We start from the raw sequence: 13459 nt of genomic DNA, 5'->3' as shown, positions 1-13459 counted from the left end.
TAGGCTCCTGCCATATGGGCCTCATGGCTCGGCAAGGCTACTTACAATATGTAGTGGGGGTCCCTGCTTCATCTCTCTTCAGCTAAAGGGTCCTTGACCTGAAAAACGTTGAAGACCACACAGGTCAATGAAGTATAGGGTTTAAGTGGTTTAACAAATCTAGACAGGAAAAACATAGGACGGTCAGGATCACAAAATATAAAAAAAACACAAGACTACGAGACATATACAGTATAAAGTACCCGTAGCTTTATTCCAAGTAGCTTGAGCAAGCTAATACTGTGGAAACGAGGGGTCTATCTTCAGCGCCCAGGCCGCTAGACCCCCGCTGATGTCTTTGGCAACAATCTCCTCCAACTCCGATCCACTCATCTTCTCCAGAACCTGCACTGCCTTCTGGGAGTCATTCCCCAGTTTGCAGATCACAAAGACTGTGGAGGGAAAAAAAACAGCACTGGATTAGGCCCAAACCGCACCAATGATTCGCCTTGCAACCAAACAGTTGCGAGTAGTTGCATGAAGGATGAAACCATTATCCCCAATGGCAGTTGCAAGGAGTTGCATTGGTGTTTAGACTAGTCATTGGTTAGACAAGTCATTAGTCCTACAACCTATTTCAAACCCTCACCCTAACCTTCCATGGGGCAGCACACCAAAACCTAACCTTAACCCTCTCCCAACCCTTAAACGCACCCCATCAACCTTAATCCGGTCGTGTTAACACACCCCTCAACAACCTTAATCCGGTCGTTTTAACGCACCCCTCACCAACCTTAATCAGGTCGTTTTAACGCACCCCTCACCAACCTTATGTCTAACCAATGCTATGTCTAACCAAAGGATGCCTCCCGTGACGGGACCTTAAAACTGTTTTGAGGCAAGGAGTTGCATTGGTGTGGTTTGGGCCTTACATACAGAAGAGGCAGGATTAACTACATTAACCCTAGTTTGCCTAGTTCGCCCAAAGATTCTGCAACAAATGGCTGATCTACAAGCTCAAAACATGTCATGTTGTTGTGAGCTTGTAAATCATGCTATTTTAGATCTGCAGTCTGGCAAAAAAACAAATAATGAAAAAAGAAAAACCGGATGTAGAGTGAAACTAAACGAGCACTAATGTCCGCATGCCATCCTAGGAAAAACAAAAACTGCATACTGAGTATGTTGTCTCAGTAATCTAAAAAAGAAAATTAAAGTGAATCCACACACGCTGCCCAAAGAAACAGGCTAGGACAAAGTTCCAGTTCCAAAAGAAAACAAAATGTATTTACATAGTGCCCAAAGGAGTCTCAGCAATCAACCATTTTAAATCCCTTAAATTAAATAACTATCTTCAGTCTTTATATGAAACATCTGTGCTCTGCGCGGGGAGACACAGAAGATGATACTGAATGATCCAACACACAATCTGAGCGCAGGAGTTGAGGTCCTGCCATCATGCATTGCATATCGTCTCTGTCGGGTGGAAAATTCCAAATTCCAAAACTGTTACTTACTTTTCAGGATTCATATAAAAGAATAGTAAAAGTGTGTGTGTGTGTGTGTGTGTGTGTGTGTGTGTGTGTGTGTGTAACAGTAGCAGATCTACTGTGTCGCTTCGCGCCACATTTCAAGCTCTTAGATCTGCTAATTTGATACTTTCATGTGACGCTGTAGTATGATCTAGGTCTTCTAGGACATGAATTCATGAAAAGAAAAAACACAAAAAGTTAACATTTGGAGATAAGGCGTTTCTGCCCGAATGAGTCCATTTGTACACTCTCAGAGTTATGGGCGTGCTTGATATGTATGTGTACAATATGATATGTAACCACTGACCGGCATGGAAGAGGCGTTTTGACGCACCATTACCTGGAAGCTGGTGGTCACCTGACATCTGCTGCTTCAACTGGACGATCCGTTCCTTTAGTAACTGGACATGTTCACTTTTACAGTCTTCTAGACTTGACAGCGGAATGTCTGGGCGCCATAGGAAAAAAGACATTAACACAGCAAAACAAATAGGCATAGCCATGAAAATGATATTCACCAAATACAAAATGGAAACTGAACGAACACAAATATCTATCCATCTATCCATCTATCTATCTATCCATCTATCTATCTATCTATCACCCAGGATTCGGACCCAGGTAGAAAGCAAACATCGTAACTGCTAAACTAAAGGGAATTCCCCTATAGACCCTATAGGGAAGATATTAGGCTTTTAGGCTGAGCCACTCTGCTACATACTGTATCTATCCATGTATCTATCTATTGGTTCGAATCTGCCAGTGCAAAAAAAGATATAGCCCTCTGCAGATTTGTTCTGACCCCACTCGGTTGTGATTGTATTTCCCTGCCCCGGAAGTTAGTCAGGGGGGTGGGTTTATCACAGGAGGCATTTCTTTTTAAATTGCCCCTTGGAAATGCATGTTCCATTCACACACAGATTCCAGACTAATATCTACGCAGTGATATTAATACATGATAATGTGAGTATCAGTGTGTAGTGTACTGTACGTTAGTCGTTGATCACTTTTCTTTCAACCTGTTTGAGCTCAATGGGTGAAAATTGTAAAAAAAAAACATAATAACCAGATAAAGTGCCCCTCAGGGCACTTTATCTGACCAGGGCAGGTCAGGTTGTGGCCTCTTGGTGGCGCTATAATAGGCCAATGTGAAAAGGGTGCAATTTCTTCTTACGCCTTGGATGGCAATTGGATGATTTGTGGCATTTTGTTCCAAAAATGAACACATTGCATCACAGTACGATGTGAGCTTGTATATCATCTATTTTCACCACTCGTTGTAAAGTACGTATATACGGTCCATGTCAGAAGGAATCAAAGGATACTCAGGGAGGATGGTAGGTGGCATATATCCACCTCCACACGGGGGCGCACATCCAGCAGCAGATGGGTGGCAGCTGTGTCCCTTATGGATTTATACTCCTGAAAGTAAAATAGGGCAGTATGTTTACCAGCTACTTCATGAACGTACTTCAGAAATTGTGTGGCTTATGACTATAAATGCAACATTACATTTATCACTAAAGGCCAGTCCACACCAATGCAACTAGTCGCAACTTGGCAAAAGGTTGCAAGAAATTGCAGCGTCTGAATTGACCAGTTGCAGACCGGTGCAACTTGGAGATAATGGTGGCAAGGTGTTGCAAGGAGTTGAAGTTGCAACTGGTTGCGTTATACGAATCATTGGTGTGGACTGGCCTTAAGGAATACTTTTGTTAAGTCTGTGATGGGCAGTTTTTCAGATTTCAGTTTCATTACAAGGTATTAAAAAAAATGGGTGGAGGTAAGATGAAAATGTCATTACATATCTTTCCCCCAAATCACGGGAAGCAAAGCTCGAGCCCTTTTTGCACAATAATGACTTAATGACTCAGCTAGTTTGAAAGCTCCAATTCTGCAGAAACACAAACAAGAAAAACCCCAATCCTCTCTACCGCTGCTGCTTTCTGGGCCAAATAGAAACGTGTTATTCTTTCCCATAGAATATCGACGGGCAGCATTTTAAAGTCATTTCCCATTTTGGGCTGGGTCACCACAGGGAGATGCAATCAGGAGTTTATGAATGCACGCACAGAAAAAAAGCGAGAAAATTGAGTGCAATCATACAATGAACATGGCTAAATAGGAGTGAGTCACGCTATATACGCTGTGCCGTTGGGCTGTACCTGCACTGTGACCCTCTGATCTCCGGAGAGCAGGTTCAGGCGGCGGCACTGGAACAAAGGTTGGAAGCAATAAGAGAACTTTCCTATGATTAGGAGGCACACAGGCTTTTCTATCAGATCATGGCCAAGTCCACTTGACACGAGGAACATTTCTTATCGCCGTAATGCGTACATAGCTCGGTTTCGAGAGTGCATGACATGAAATCACATACTATTTCTTGGAGGGGTCGTTATACCGAGGGAGAATCAGGCCTTGAAATAACAAGTCCTCAATCACCATGCCGTTAAAGAGCCGCAGACGAGAATCAACTCAATAATAAAAGAGATATCACATTGTCTATGTCGGGTGAAAACTAATTTGTCCAAAACTGTTACTTTTCAGGATTAAAAAAGAAAAAGCTAAAGTAGCAGATCTACAAGCTCGATTCGAGCCACGTTTCGAGCTTGTGGTCTGCTACTAGTATGATCGAGTCGGGCATTAATTTATGAAAAAGTGTAGAATGTGGAGATAGGGGGTTTGTGCACGACAGCGGCGGTATGTGACCCGACTGGACTGACCTTATCGGTGGCTGCCGTCCCACACAGGACCTCGTAGTCGCCCAGCTGTGTGACGGTGGGTCTCTCTCCGCACACGGCACAGCCAGCCTGCTTGGGCCGAAGCTTTATGGGTCTCACCCGGGTGTCGTGGGCATCAAATATGAGCAACTGTTGGCCACAGGAAGCTAGCAGGCCTGGTCAAGGAAAGGGTTTCTTCTTCTTATTCAGGGGCTGTGGTTGGAACGTCTCCCAGCAGCGTGTTTATTTACTAATGTACAGTGGTGGGAAAATGTACTCAAATGTTTTACTTAAGGAGAAGTATCAATACTGCAATGCAGAAATACTTTGTTACAAGTAAAAGTTCGGATTTCAAAATGTAGTAAAAGTACTAGTATTGGCTTCAAAATGTATTGGCTTCAAAATGTACCAAAAGTACTCATTATGCAGCATGTCCCATTTCAAGTTATCAAATGTATACAAAAATAATTTGAAAAACAGCCGATCTACAAGCTCACAATGTGCCGCATTGCAACCCAATGTGAGCTTGGAGATCAGCTATTTCCAAATGGCCAAAATGTATATAGGGCTACTGAAGTGGTTAATTTGAAATAATAACCAAAATCTACAAAGTTACTAGTAGCTAAGTTTTTAAATAAATTTAGTAGAGTAAAAGTTTGGATCTGAGATGTAGTGGAGTAGTAGTATTAGAAATGATATATACTCAAGAAAAGTTGAGAAACAAATGGAGCCGTACAGGCCGGTAACTGAGAGTTTCCACACTTCCATGTGAGGGCCCTTGAAGTTAAAAGGTCTGAGAACCAGTGCTGTACAACAGCAGAGTAACATTCACATTCATTCGGTTGGAAAACAGGTATTATTTTCCTTGGCCGATGATTCCCTGGCTGATGCACACAGAGCCACTTGTTAGCCAGGTTTAACACAACACAGGACAGGACATGCCTTTTATCTGGTGATGATGTGTCTCTCCGTGTTTACAGAACAAACTTTTTTTTTTGTTTTTTTGTAACCACAACCCATCTGCTGCATCAGAGAAGTTTTTTAAGGTTTATGAAACAATAGGCCACAACAGTCAGTAACACAGACAAAAGTATTCATCCGTCCTCGCTCTGTTTGGTTCTTTATATCTGATATGAAAAACACCACTTCCTTCCCTGGAACCTGTGGCTACAATGGAATCTCAATCTGCATGGTTCATTCATGCGGCCATTCAGCCATTCATTCATTCATTCAATCAATCAGCTGCGTGACTCATTAGATGCACTGTGACACAATAAGAGGGCGTAGTACAAGCGTGGGTGTAGTGAGCGGAACAGCCAAAAGCAATCAAGGATACAGCCACGTCCAGACGCAATCTTGAGCACCTCCAACGCTTGGAAGCAGCCCATTATCCCAGGAACTAAAAGGAAAATTACAACAATTATCATCTCAAAAGGAAACTGTACTTTAAAAAAAAATACGTTAAATTAGCTTATGGAAAAGTAAAGTAGTAAGGGCGTGACATCAAACTTATAGTGTCCAAAAGACACATGCATACACCAGAACATTTCTTCTTACGGACAGTGCAGAATTATAGAAATCAAATGTCAACCACTCAACCTGAACTTGTGTCGCACACTTATTTATATGGTCCAAAAAACACAGATTCCAGATTTATTCCATGAGGTGCTGGAATTAATCTGGTTTAGTGCATTTAATCAGATGCAATTCTCCTAATGTTTCAGAATGCTATTAACCACGTACGTTCTTCTTTCGTATTAGGAATAGTATAGCTGATAGCACATATAAAAGGTCAACAGGCCAAAATGCATGGCACGTACTGCAATTTTCACTATTTCTTTAATGTTTTAGTGAAATTTATTTAATTTTATTTTGAAAAATAGCAGATATAGAAGCTCATAGCGCACCACTTCGTGCCACAAAATGAACTTGTAGATCTGCTACTTTTGAAGAATCGTGAAAGTTTTTGCAAATCTTTGAATATATATATTTTTAAAGTGAACCTTTTTAACTCAAATCTTTGCTAGTGCTCCCTGGAGCAAAAAGTTTTGAGATGGGGATCGGCGTTCAAATACATATAATTTTGGGGGTCCTTGAGATGAAAAGGTTTGAGAACCACTCAATAGATTTTTTTTTCTTTTTTTAATCGGCCTCAGCCTCAGGTCTTGATGGGTCCAACTTACCAACTCCTAAAACACCTCCATCAGAACAGTTTGTCACCGTCTCTGGAGGAGGAGGCACTGGATACAGACACCTGTAGCACGGCCCGCCACCGTAGTTGTACACACTCAGCTGTAAACACACACGCACGCGTGCACACACACACACACACACACACACACACACACACACACACACAGTGTAAGAGAAGAGAAGAGAAGAGAAGAGAAGAGAAGAGAAGAGAAGAGAAGAGAAGAGAAGAGAAGAGAAGAGAAGAGAAGAGAAGAGAAGAGAAGAGAAGAGAAGAGAAGAGCAGAGAAGAGAAGAGAAGAGAAGAGAAGAGAAGAGAAGAGAAGAGAAGAGCCAGTTGAAGAGAAATGTTTTTCTAACAAAATAATAATAACGGTGATTAAAAACAAAATGTTGGAAGCAAAAAAGAAACAGGATGTTTAGACGCGACCCATAAAAATGGGTCCCAGTGTCTGAGAACAACTGTTCTAGATGACCGCACCATGACAGAAAAACGACATTACAGATGCAGTGACGCACATGACCGCTACGGCGCTACAGCAGTGTACCTGGCCCTCCATTCTCAGAGCGCTGGCAGACACCAGAGGCTTGCCGGCGAGGACACACGCGTCATTCACCAGGTAGCGAGTGGGGACGTTGTCCGAGCAGTCAGCCACCATGTCATATATGTTGGTCAGTGAGGTCAAGGGGTCACGTTCATGAGCTAAACCATGTACTACAGTACATTTCAGACAGACAGACAGACAGACAGACAGACAGACAGACAGACAGACAGACAGACAGACAGACAGACAGACAGACAGACAGACAGACAGACAGACGTGTCATAGGATACTGTTGAATGAGTTGCAAGGCGTTCTCTGAAGTCAGCTGGAGGTGATATGGAATACATTCGACAGTAGAGTTCAACCTGGAGAGAAAAATAACAAACTTGTGGCTTACCCCACGATAAAAAAAACTAAAACATAATAACCTTTATATTCGTGGAAAAATCAGGGTTGCATAATCAACTAAATTATCACTAATTGTCTGGTTGCTGAGATCTGCTTAATAACTGCCTGCCTGGGACAAGGTAGAACTGACGGTATTCAGAGAAATAGCACCCTCTTGCGGCTCCATCTATATGGCGTGCACAAACCACAGTGGGCTACTTACTGTGAGGGCGACAGTCAGACATCTCTAAAATGACATGTTATGTTTACACAATATTTGCAGACTGTGGGGTAAAATATACACAACCAAATATAACCTGTGGGCAGACTGGAAAGCGCCAGCTTACATTGCATGAGCAAACTCGATGATTATTATACATATTGACCGTTCAGTAGCTCCATCCAACTAACTACCACGAGGATGGTTATTTTCATGAACTGTGCTGTTTTGGTACAACAGAGTATGTTTTGTAAAATAACATTTTTGGACCAATCATCTTTGTCACAATGCATGTTGTAGGTCGTCTGTTTCCGTAATTGTATGTTGTTGGATGACAAAGTATGCAGTCCCTATGGAGACCGCAGTGGGGACACCAGCACATACTGTATCTAGGGAAACAAAGTTCAGAGTGAGTCTACAATGCCTCTGTCAAAAGTGTTGTTTTTGGCAGCAAATTTTGATTTTAGTTTTAGTCATAGTCTCTTGAATAGTTTTCATATAGTCACATTTTAGTCACCTGGAAATCTGGAATGTGTGTCTAGTTTTAATCGACTAAATATCATAAGATTTTAGTCGACTAAATCTACAGGTGATTGGGTTGACTAAAATGTATTTTGGAGGGCCTTGATGCCGTCATAATGGCTGATTTTACACTTACTGAAAATGCTATTTTCAGCATGCAAACCAAGCGTAAAATGACTTATTACCTCTTGTCTTTGTTTTGAAATAATAATAAAAAAACAAAATGTAGGAAAACAAGAAAATAAAGAGACCCATAAAAATGTGTCTGCGACCCAGTGTTTGGGAGCCGACAGGGCCAGACTGACCCAGGGTCAGCGCTCTGTGACTAGGCTACAATAACATTGTTGGCTGTAGTGTGGTGATTGCAAGCTCCAGATCAGTTTACCTCCTGGCAGCGCGGGCAGCCGACAGGGCCTTGGACTGACCCAGGGTCAGCTCTCCATGACTAGGCTACAATAACATTGTTGGCTGTAGTGTGGTGATTGCAGGCTCCAGATCAGTTTACCTCCTGGCTGCGCCGGCAGCCGACAGGGCCTTGGACTGACCCAGGGTCTGCTCTCCGTGCAGGACCTGTCTGTGAAGATTACTGAGCTCCACCTCGTCGTAGTCCAGCAGCCCCAGGCGACCTGGCCGTCAAAACATCACAGAATCTTTACCACAACGACTTGTGCCTGATTTATACTTAAAGATGGAGTGCTGTGATGTTTCTGTTTTGTATGTGTCTATGGAGTTAACATTACTCTAATAGACCCCCAGGTGTGGTTAGGGTTAGAATATTGAAATATGTCTTCCCTGTGTCTTTTTGGTTTCTCAAAAGGCCCAATCGACCAGTAGGGTCAAATCGAAATGACAGTGAGCTGTGGGTGGTGGGTGTGGCCACATAAAAACATCATTATAATACTTTCTGTACACTATAAAAAATATCTTTCTCCTAGTATAATCATAGTACCTACCTAATGATCATGTTTTAGGGGGGAAGAAAATCACGGCACTCCCTCTTTAATTCCACGCCTCCCTTCAACTTGCTACCCGACGCGACGGACGGTGTACCCAGCGCAGATGCCTTCCCAACACTTACCGCCACTGCTGCGGTAGAGAGCTACCTTTAGTTATGTGCCAGTGTTGCACAGGGAAATAGCAGATCTAAAAGCCCACAAAGCTTGCAGCACAACGAGTCGTGACCTTGTAGATCGGCTATTTTCAGTGCCGTGTGTAATGAGATAAGTGATCAGGTCTGTAAATAAATATTAATAATGTGGTGTGATGACAATATAATCAGCCAATAGATATTATATACATCACATGTTATACATATAACAGCGGGATCAGAAGTTATGCAGCCGCTGTTTCCTGATTTTTAAAATAGTATAATATACAAAACAAAACACATTGAATATGTACGCTGTACTTGTGTTGAAAGGACAACTTTAGTTTTTTTCAACCAAGGCATTCGAGCATGGGCCTAAATATGTATTTTTTTTACAAGATATTATGGTGATTTCTTTTTTTATTATTTACTATAGTCCGAATAGACCTCAGGAAATTACATCTGGCCACAGAAGATCACAGGATCTACTGATTGTGAAGGAGGCCTGCTGGGGGGAAGCCACACTGTGGGCTGTATTTTGCGTGTCTTAAGTACCAGGTCTTATTCCCTAACTTGAGTAAACTAAAGACCTGGAGGCGTGATCAATGCTCTTTGGCCACTCAGAATAGCCAAATGGCATTGATCACGCCTCCAGGTCTTTAGTTTACTCAAGTTAGGGAATAAGACCTGGTACTTAAGACACGCAAAATACAGCCCTGTGTGTCATAGGCTCAATATGTCAGTTTGACACATTCAGTAGATATCGTGATCTTTTGTGGCCAGATGTAATTTCTTGGGGTCTAGTAGGACTATAGTAAATAATAATTAAAAAAATCGCTATAAAATGTTGTAGAAAAAACAACATATTTAGCCCCATGCTCGAATGCCCCCGCCCCCCTGTCAAAAACAGCTAAAATCCCTAAAATGAAAGAAATCAGCAAATGAAAAGAAACACTCATCTTTTACTTTCTCTAATAACAACCTAAAACATGAACCTTGGTTGGAAAAAACTAAAGTTGTCCTTTAATTGAAATTTACTCGAACGATCCAGTAGAGGGAGCTCTCATACAAGTGTGACAAGATACTTCTGTCATGAGAGTGTTGCTGCAATAGTTATATACAGTACATTAACATTATATATCTCTGCTGTCTGGAAGAAACCACCTAACTCCAACATGTAAATCTTTCAGGAAAAGAAAAAAAAACATCCAGCTCAAGTGGAGTTAGGAGGTTTTTGTCGAAGCGCTTTTGTTTTTAATACTTTCCATTGGTTAAATATTTTTTAATCAACACAGACGTAAAGGGTGTTCAATAGCATTGATTTATGAAAAAGAAAAACTCAAAATGGAGTTAGGTGGTTTCTTCCGACAGCAACGATACACTTTCTTTTTTTTTTACAAAATACTAGTTAAAAAATCCGTAATCAGCATCCTATTAGAAATTAGATTCTCTAAAATCGGGATTGGGTCCCGATTGGCATGGGACTCGGGCTCTACTAGCCATCAAGTGGATGGATTGGAATGGATACCTACCGATCCCAGCTGCAGCGAGGTATTGTACCAGTGGACAACCCAGTCCTCCACAGCCCACCACCAGCACTGAGGTCTTGGACAAGTTCAGCTGACCTGCACACAATCAACATTCATAAATATGAATTGAATACATTATAGGACCACAACGAAAAAAAAACAAGCCCTCTGGGCCTTGCCTTTTTGTGCTGTCCTTTTATCACCACTGTATAATCTTACAAATTGTACTTTTTTGCAAACTGGCAGTATTCAACAACTTCTAATAGACGAAGCAGGAGCCAGGCCCAGAGGCAACCCACAGCACCAGGAGCCTCTTAGTGTCTCCAACATCTCAACAGCCATCTTCCCCATTTGACTGTTTCGTAGTCTTGCAAGAGACAGTGGGGCAGCCTGTAGCATGCCACTTGGACACAGGCCGGGGTCTGATCAGCCTTGGTCGGGTCGCCTGGACGAGGGTGTCTGTTGTAAGACCCAGAAACACCCAACGATTCCAGGTTTACAACACTGATGATGTGTCCAAGTTCATGCATCAGTAGATGTTTAATTAACTGTTGCCAAGGGGATAAATTTAAAATTGACCTTCAGGTCAAATTTTGTGTAGGATCCTATGTCTAGGTGAGACATGATGAAGAGCCGTGAGGCTCGAAACGTCATGTCCCCGTGGTGAGAAAATATATACTTAAGCCTTTGGAGCTCAGTCCAGTGTGCAGACCTTACTTTCTTTCTAGGTGAGACATGACCTTTGACACAATCTAAATGCCTCAATATAAGAGCAGGGAGACAAAATGCAACCACCCGAGTTATACTGTATTAAATTACTCTACCATAAGGATTAGACAAAATTACATGTCATTCATTAAGTTAGCCTTATTTTACACTTTCAATAAAAATGTTTTAAAACCAGTTTTCTACCAGCTCCAGTCAACCAAGTAGTCTAGAATAGTTTTAAGTGGTTAATAGAGATCCAAATCAAACAGTAACCAGCTGACCTTGTACGCCCAGCTCTGGCAGCAGCAGCTGTCTGCTGTAACGCAGGATGTCCTCGTTGGAAAGGACAACTTTGGATTCCAGAGGCTTTAGGGTCGTCACTCTGTCGTGAAGCTCCATGTCGCTCTGTAATAGACAATGACATAGAGAACACCGGGTTAACAGGGGGTCTGTAGACTAATATGCATGTCAAACTGGGGGTCCTTGAAATTAAAGGGGTTGAGATGAGATTCACTGCTCCATTACAAATCTCTTATGGGGATCCCTGGCATATTGTTTGAAATGGGGGTCCACGGGCTAATTTGTGTCAATTTGGGGGTCCTTGACGTAAAAGAGTTTGGGAACCACTGTCGTAGATGTCATGTATAGATGATGTAGATGTAGAAAATGTCGATCAAATACATCTACAAGAGTCTAAATCGTAGGCTAGTTAGTACATATATAGGGAGACCTACAGTACATTATAAATAATGTACTGTAGGGTAAATATAATGTATAAATAATGTACTGTAGCCCCTCTCGGAACCATCCGTAAAGTTTTTTTGGATGTTACTTTATGAAAAGAGCTCAACCGGGGCTAACTAAACTTTACTAAAGTGCTGGAGAGACAGAGGGACCCCTGTCACTGAACAAACACTGATTACTATCAGAATATACTGCTTTAAACGTTTGACATTTAAGTTAAATAAATTCGGGTCTCTATTTACTGTCCGTGCTTCTCTAAATTGTTACATTTTGTTTTGTTATGATACTGTACTGTACCTTTTCTAACTGAGACAGTTTCTTTTTCAGGGCATCAATCTCTTTCTCTTTCTCCATGAGTTGTGCCTTTAGGCAACACATCTCTTCTGCCATCGCTGCTATCCAACACAAAGGAAACACGCACAGATATGTAATGAATAATTATAAAAGGGGATCAAACTAAGATGTTTTTATTGCAAACGTGACTGCAGTAACAGCAGCAGTGTGTTAATGTTGATATCCATCCTTCTATAGCAATGTGCTGCTCACTTCCTGGTTCCCCACAAAGAGTATATTGAAGAAGGAGCGGTCACACAGACGTCAGACAGTGTAGCCAGGATAAAAGAGAAAGAAAGCCAGGATTCAGGAGCCTGATGTTTATTTAATGGCATGGCACGGGCACCTGTTGGACAACACTATATGTTTGGATCATAAATAGATGCAGTTTGTCATTGAAAAACAAGAGATCCGAAAACAACGAGTGATGTATCTGTAATGTCTTCAATTTTCATAGAACTTGACCGTCTTGACGGATGGGTCCTCTCCAAATGTGGAAGGAGATGATCACGTGATAACGTTACAACAGAATTGGTGGCTTATTTGAATGCTGTGCCTTCAGGGGTCGTTGGTAGCTAAGCAACACAACATGATCATTTGATGTACAAATACTGTATACATGCATTGATTGCCCAGTGCCCACGAGTGTAAAGTAAACAAACAGGCCAGGTGCGTTCGGATATGCACACATTGTCGTAATTAACAGCCTAACATTTCAGAATCGACATAGTTGGTGGAATGGAATCTTTAGGTAGGGTAGGTTTTTGATGAATTGAACAATTAAGGTACGTGGACCTTCTTGTAAACAAATGCTTTATTGGGTCGTCCACTCACAGTTAACAGTTTTTGTATTGAGTTGTGCTTGAAATGTACTGTAATTCTGCAAACTGTTAATAAATACTTAAATCAATCAAAAAAGGTACTAGGTAGGCACCGTAGGCTATATAAATAGCAATATGATAT

General features: G+C 41.7%; 1 protein-coding gene across 1 annotated transcript; it reads right to left on the bottom strand.

Annotated features, from left to right (window-relative positions):
• Positions 1-265: 265 nt before the first annotated feature.
• On the bottom strand, positions 266-12676 carry mocs3 (molybdenum cofactor synthesis 3). Its single transcript, XM_080784904.1, has 13 exons — positions 12461-12676; positions 11701-11824; positions 10715-10807; positions 8601-8721; positions 7257-7331; positions 6970-7087; positions 6415-6523; positions 5568-5630; positions 4235-4398; positions 3677-3724; positions 2837-2933; positions 1852-1959; positions 266-431 (listed from the first exon to the last, which is right to left on the bottom strand). Exons 1-13 carry the CDS (start codon positions 12551-12553, stop codon positions 274-276), a joined length of 1371 nt encoding a protein of 456 aa, XP_080641030.1. The 5' UTR covers positions 12554-12676; the 3' UTR covers positions 266-273.
• Between the last annotated feature and the right edge of the window lie 783 nt (positions 12677-13459).

Source organism: Protomyctophum bolini (genome assembly GCF_963924005.1).
Source record: "Protomyctophum bolini genome assembly, chromosome: 15".
Taxonomy (NCBI): domain Eukaryota; kingdom Metazoa; phylum Chordata; class Actinopteri; order Myctophiformes; family Myctophidae; genus Protomyctophum; species Protomyctophum bolini.
This window is presented reverse-complemented; position numbering and strand designations above follow the sequence as displayed.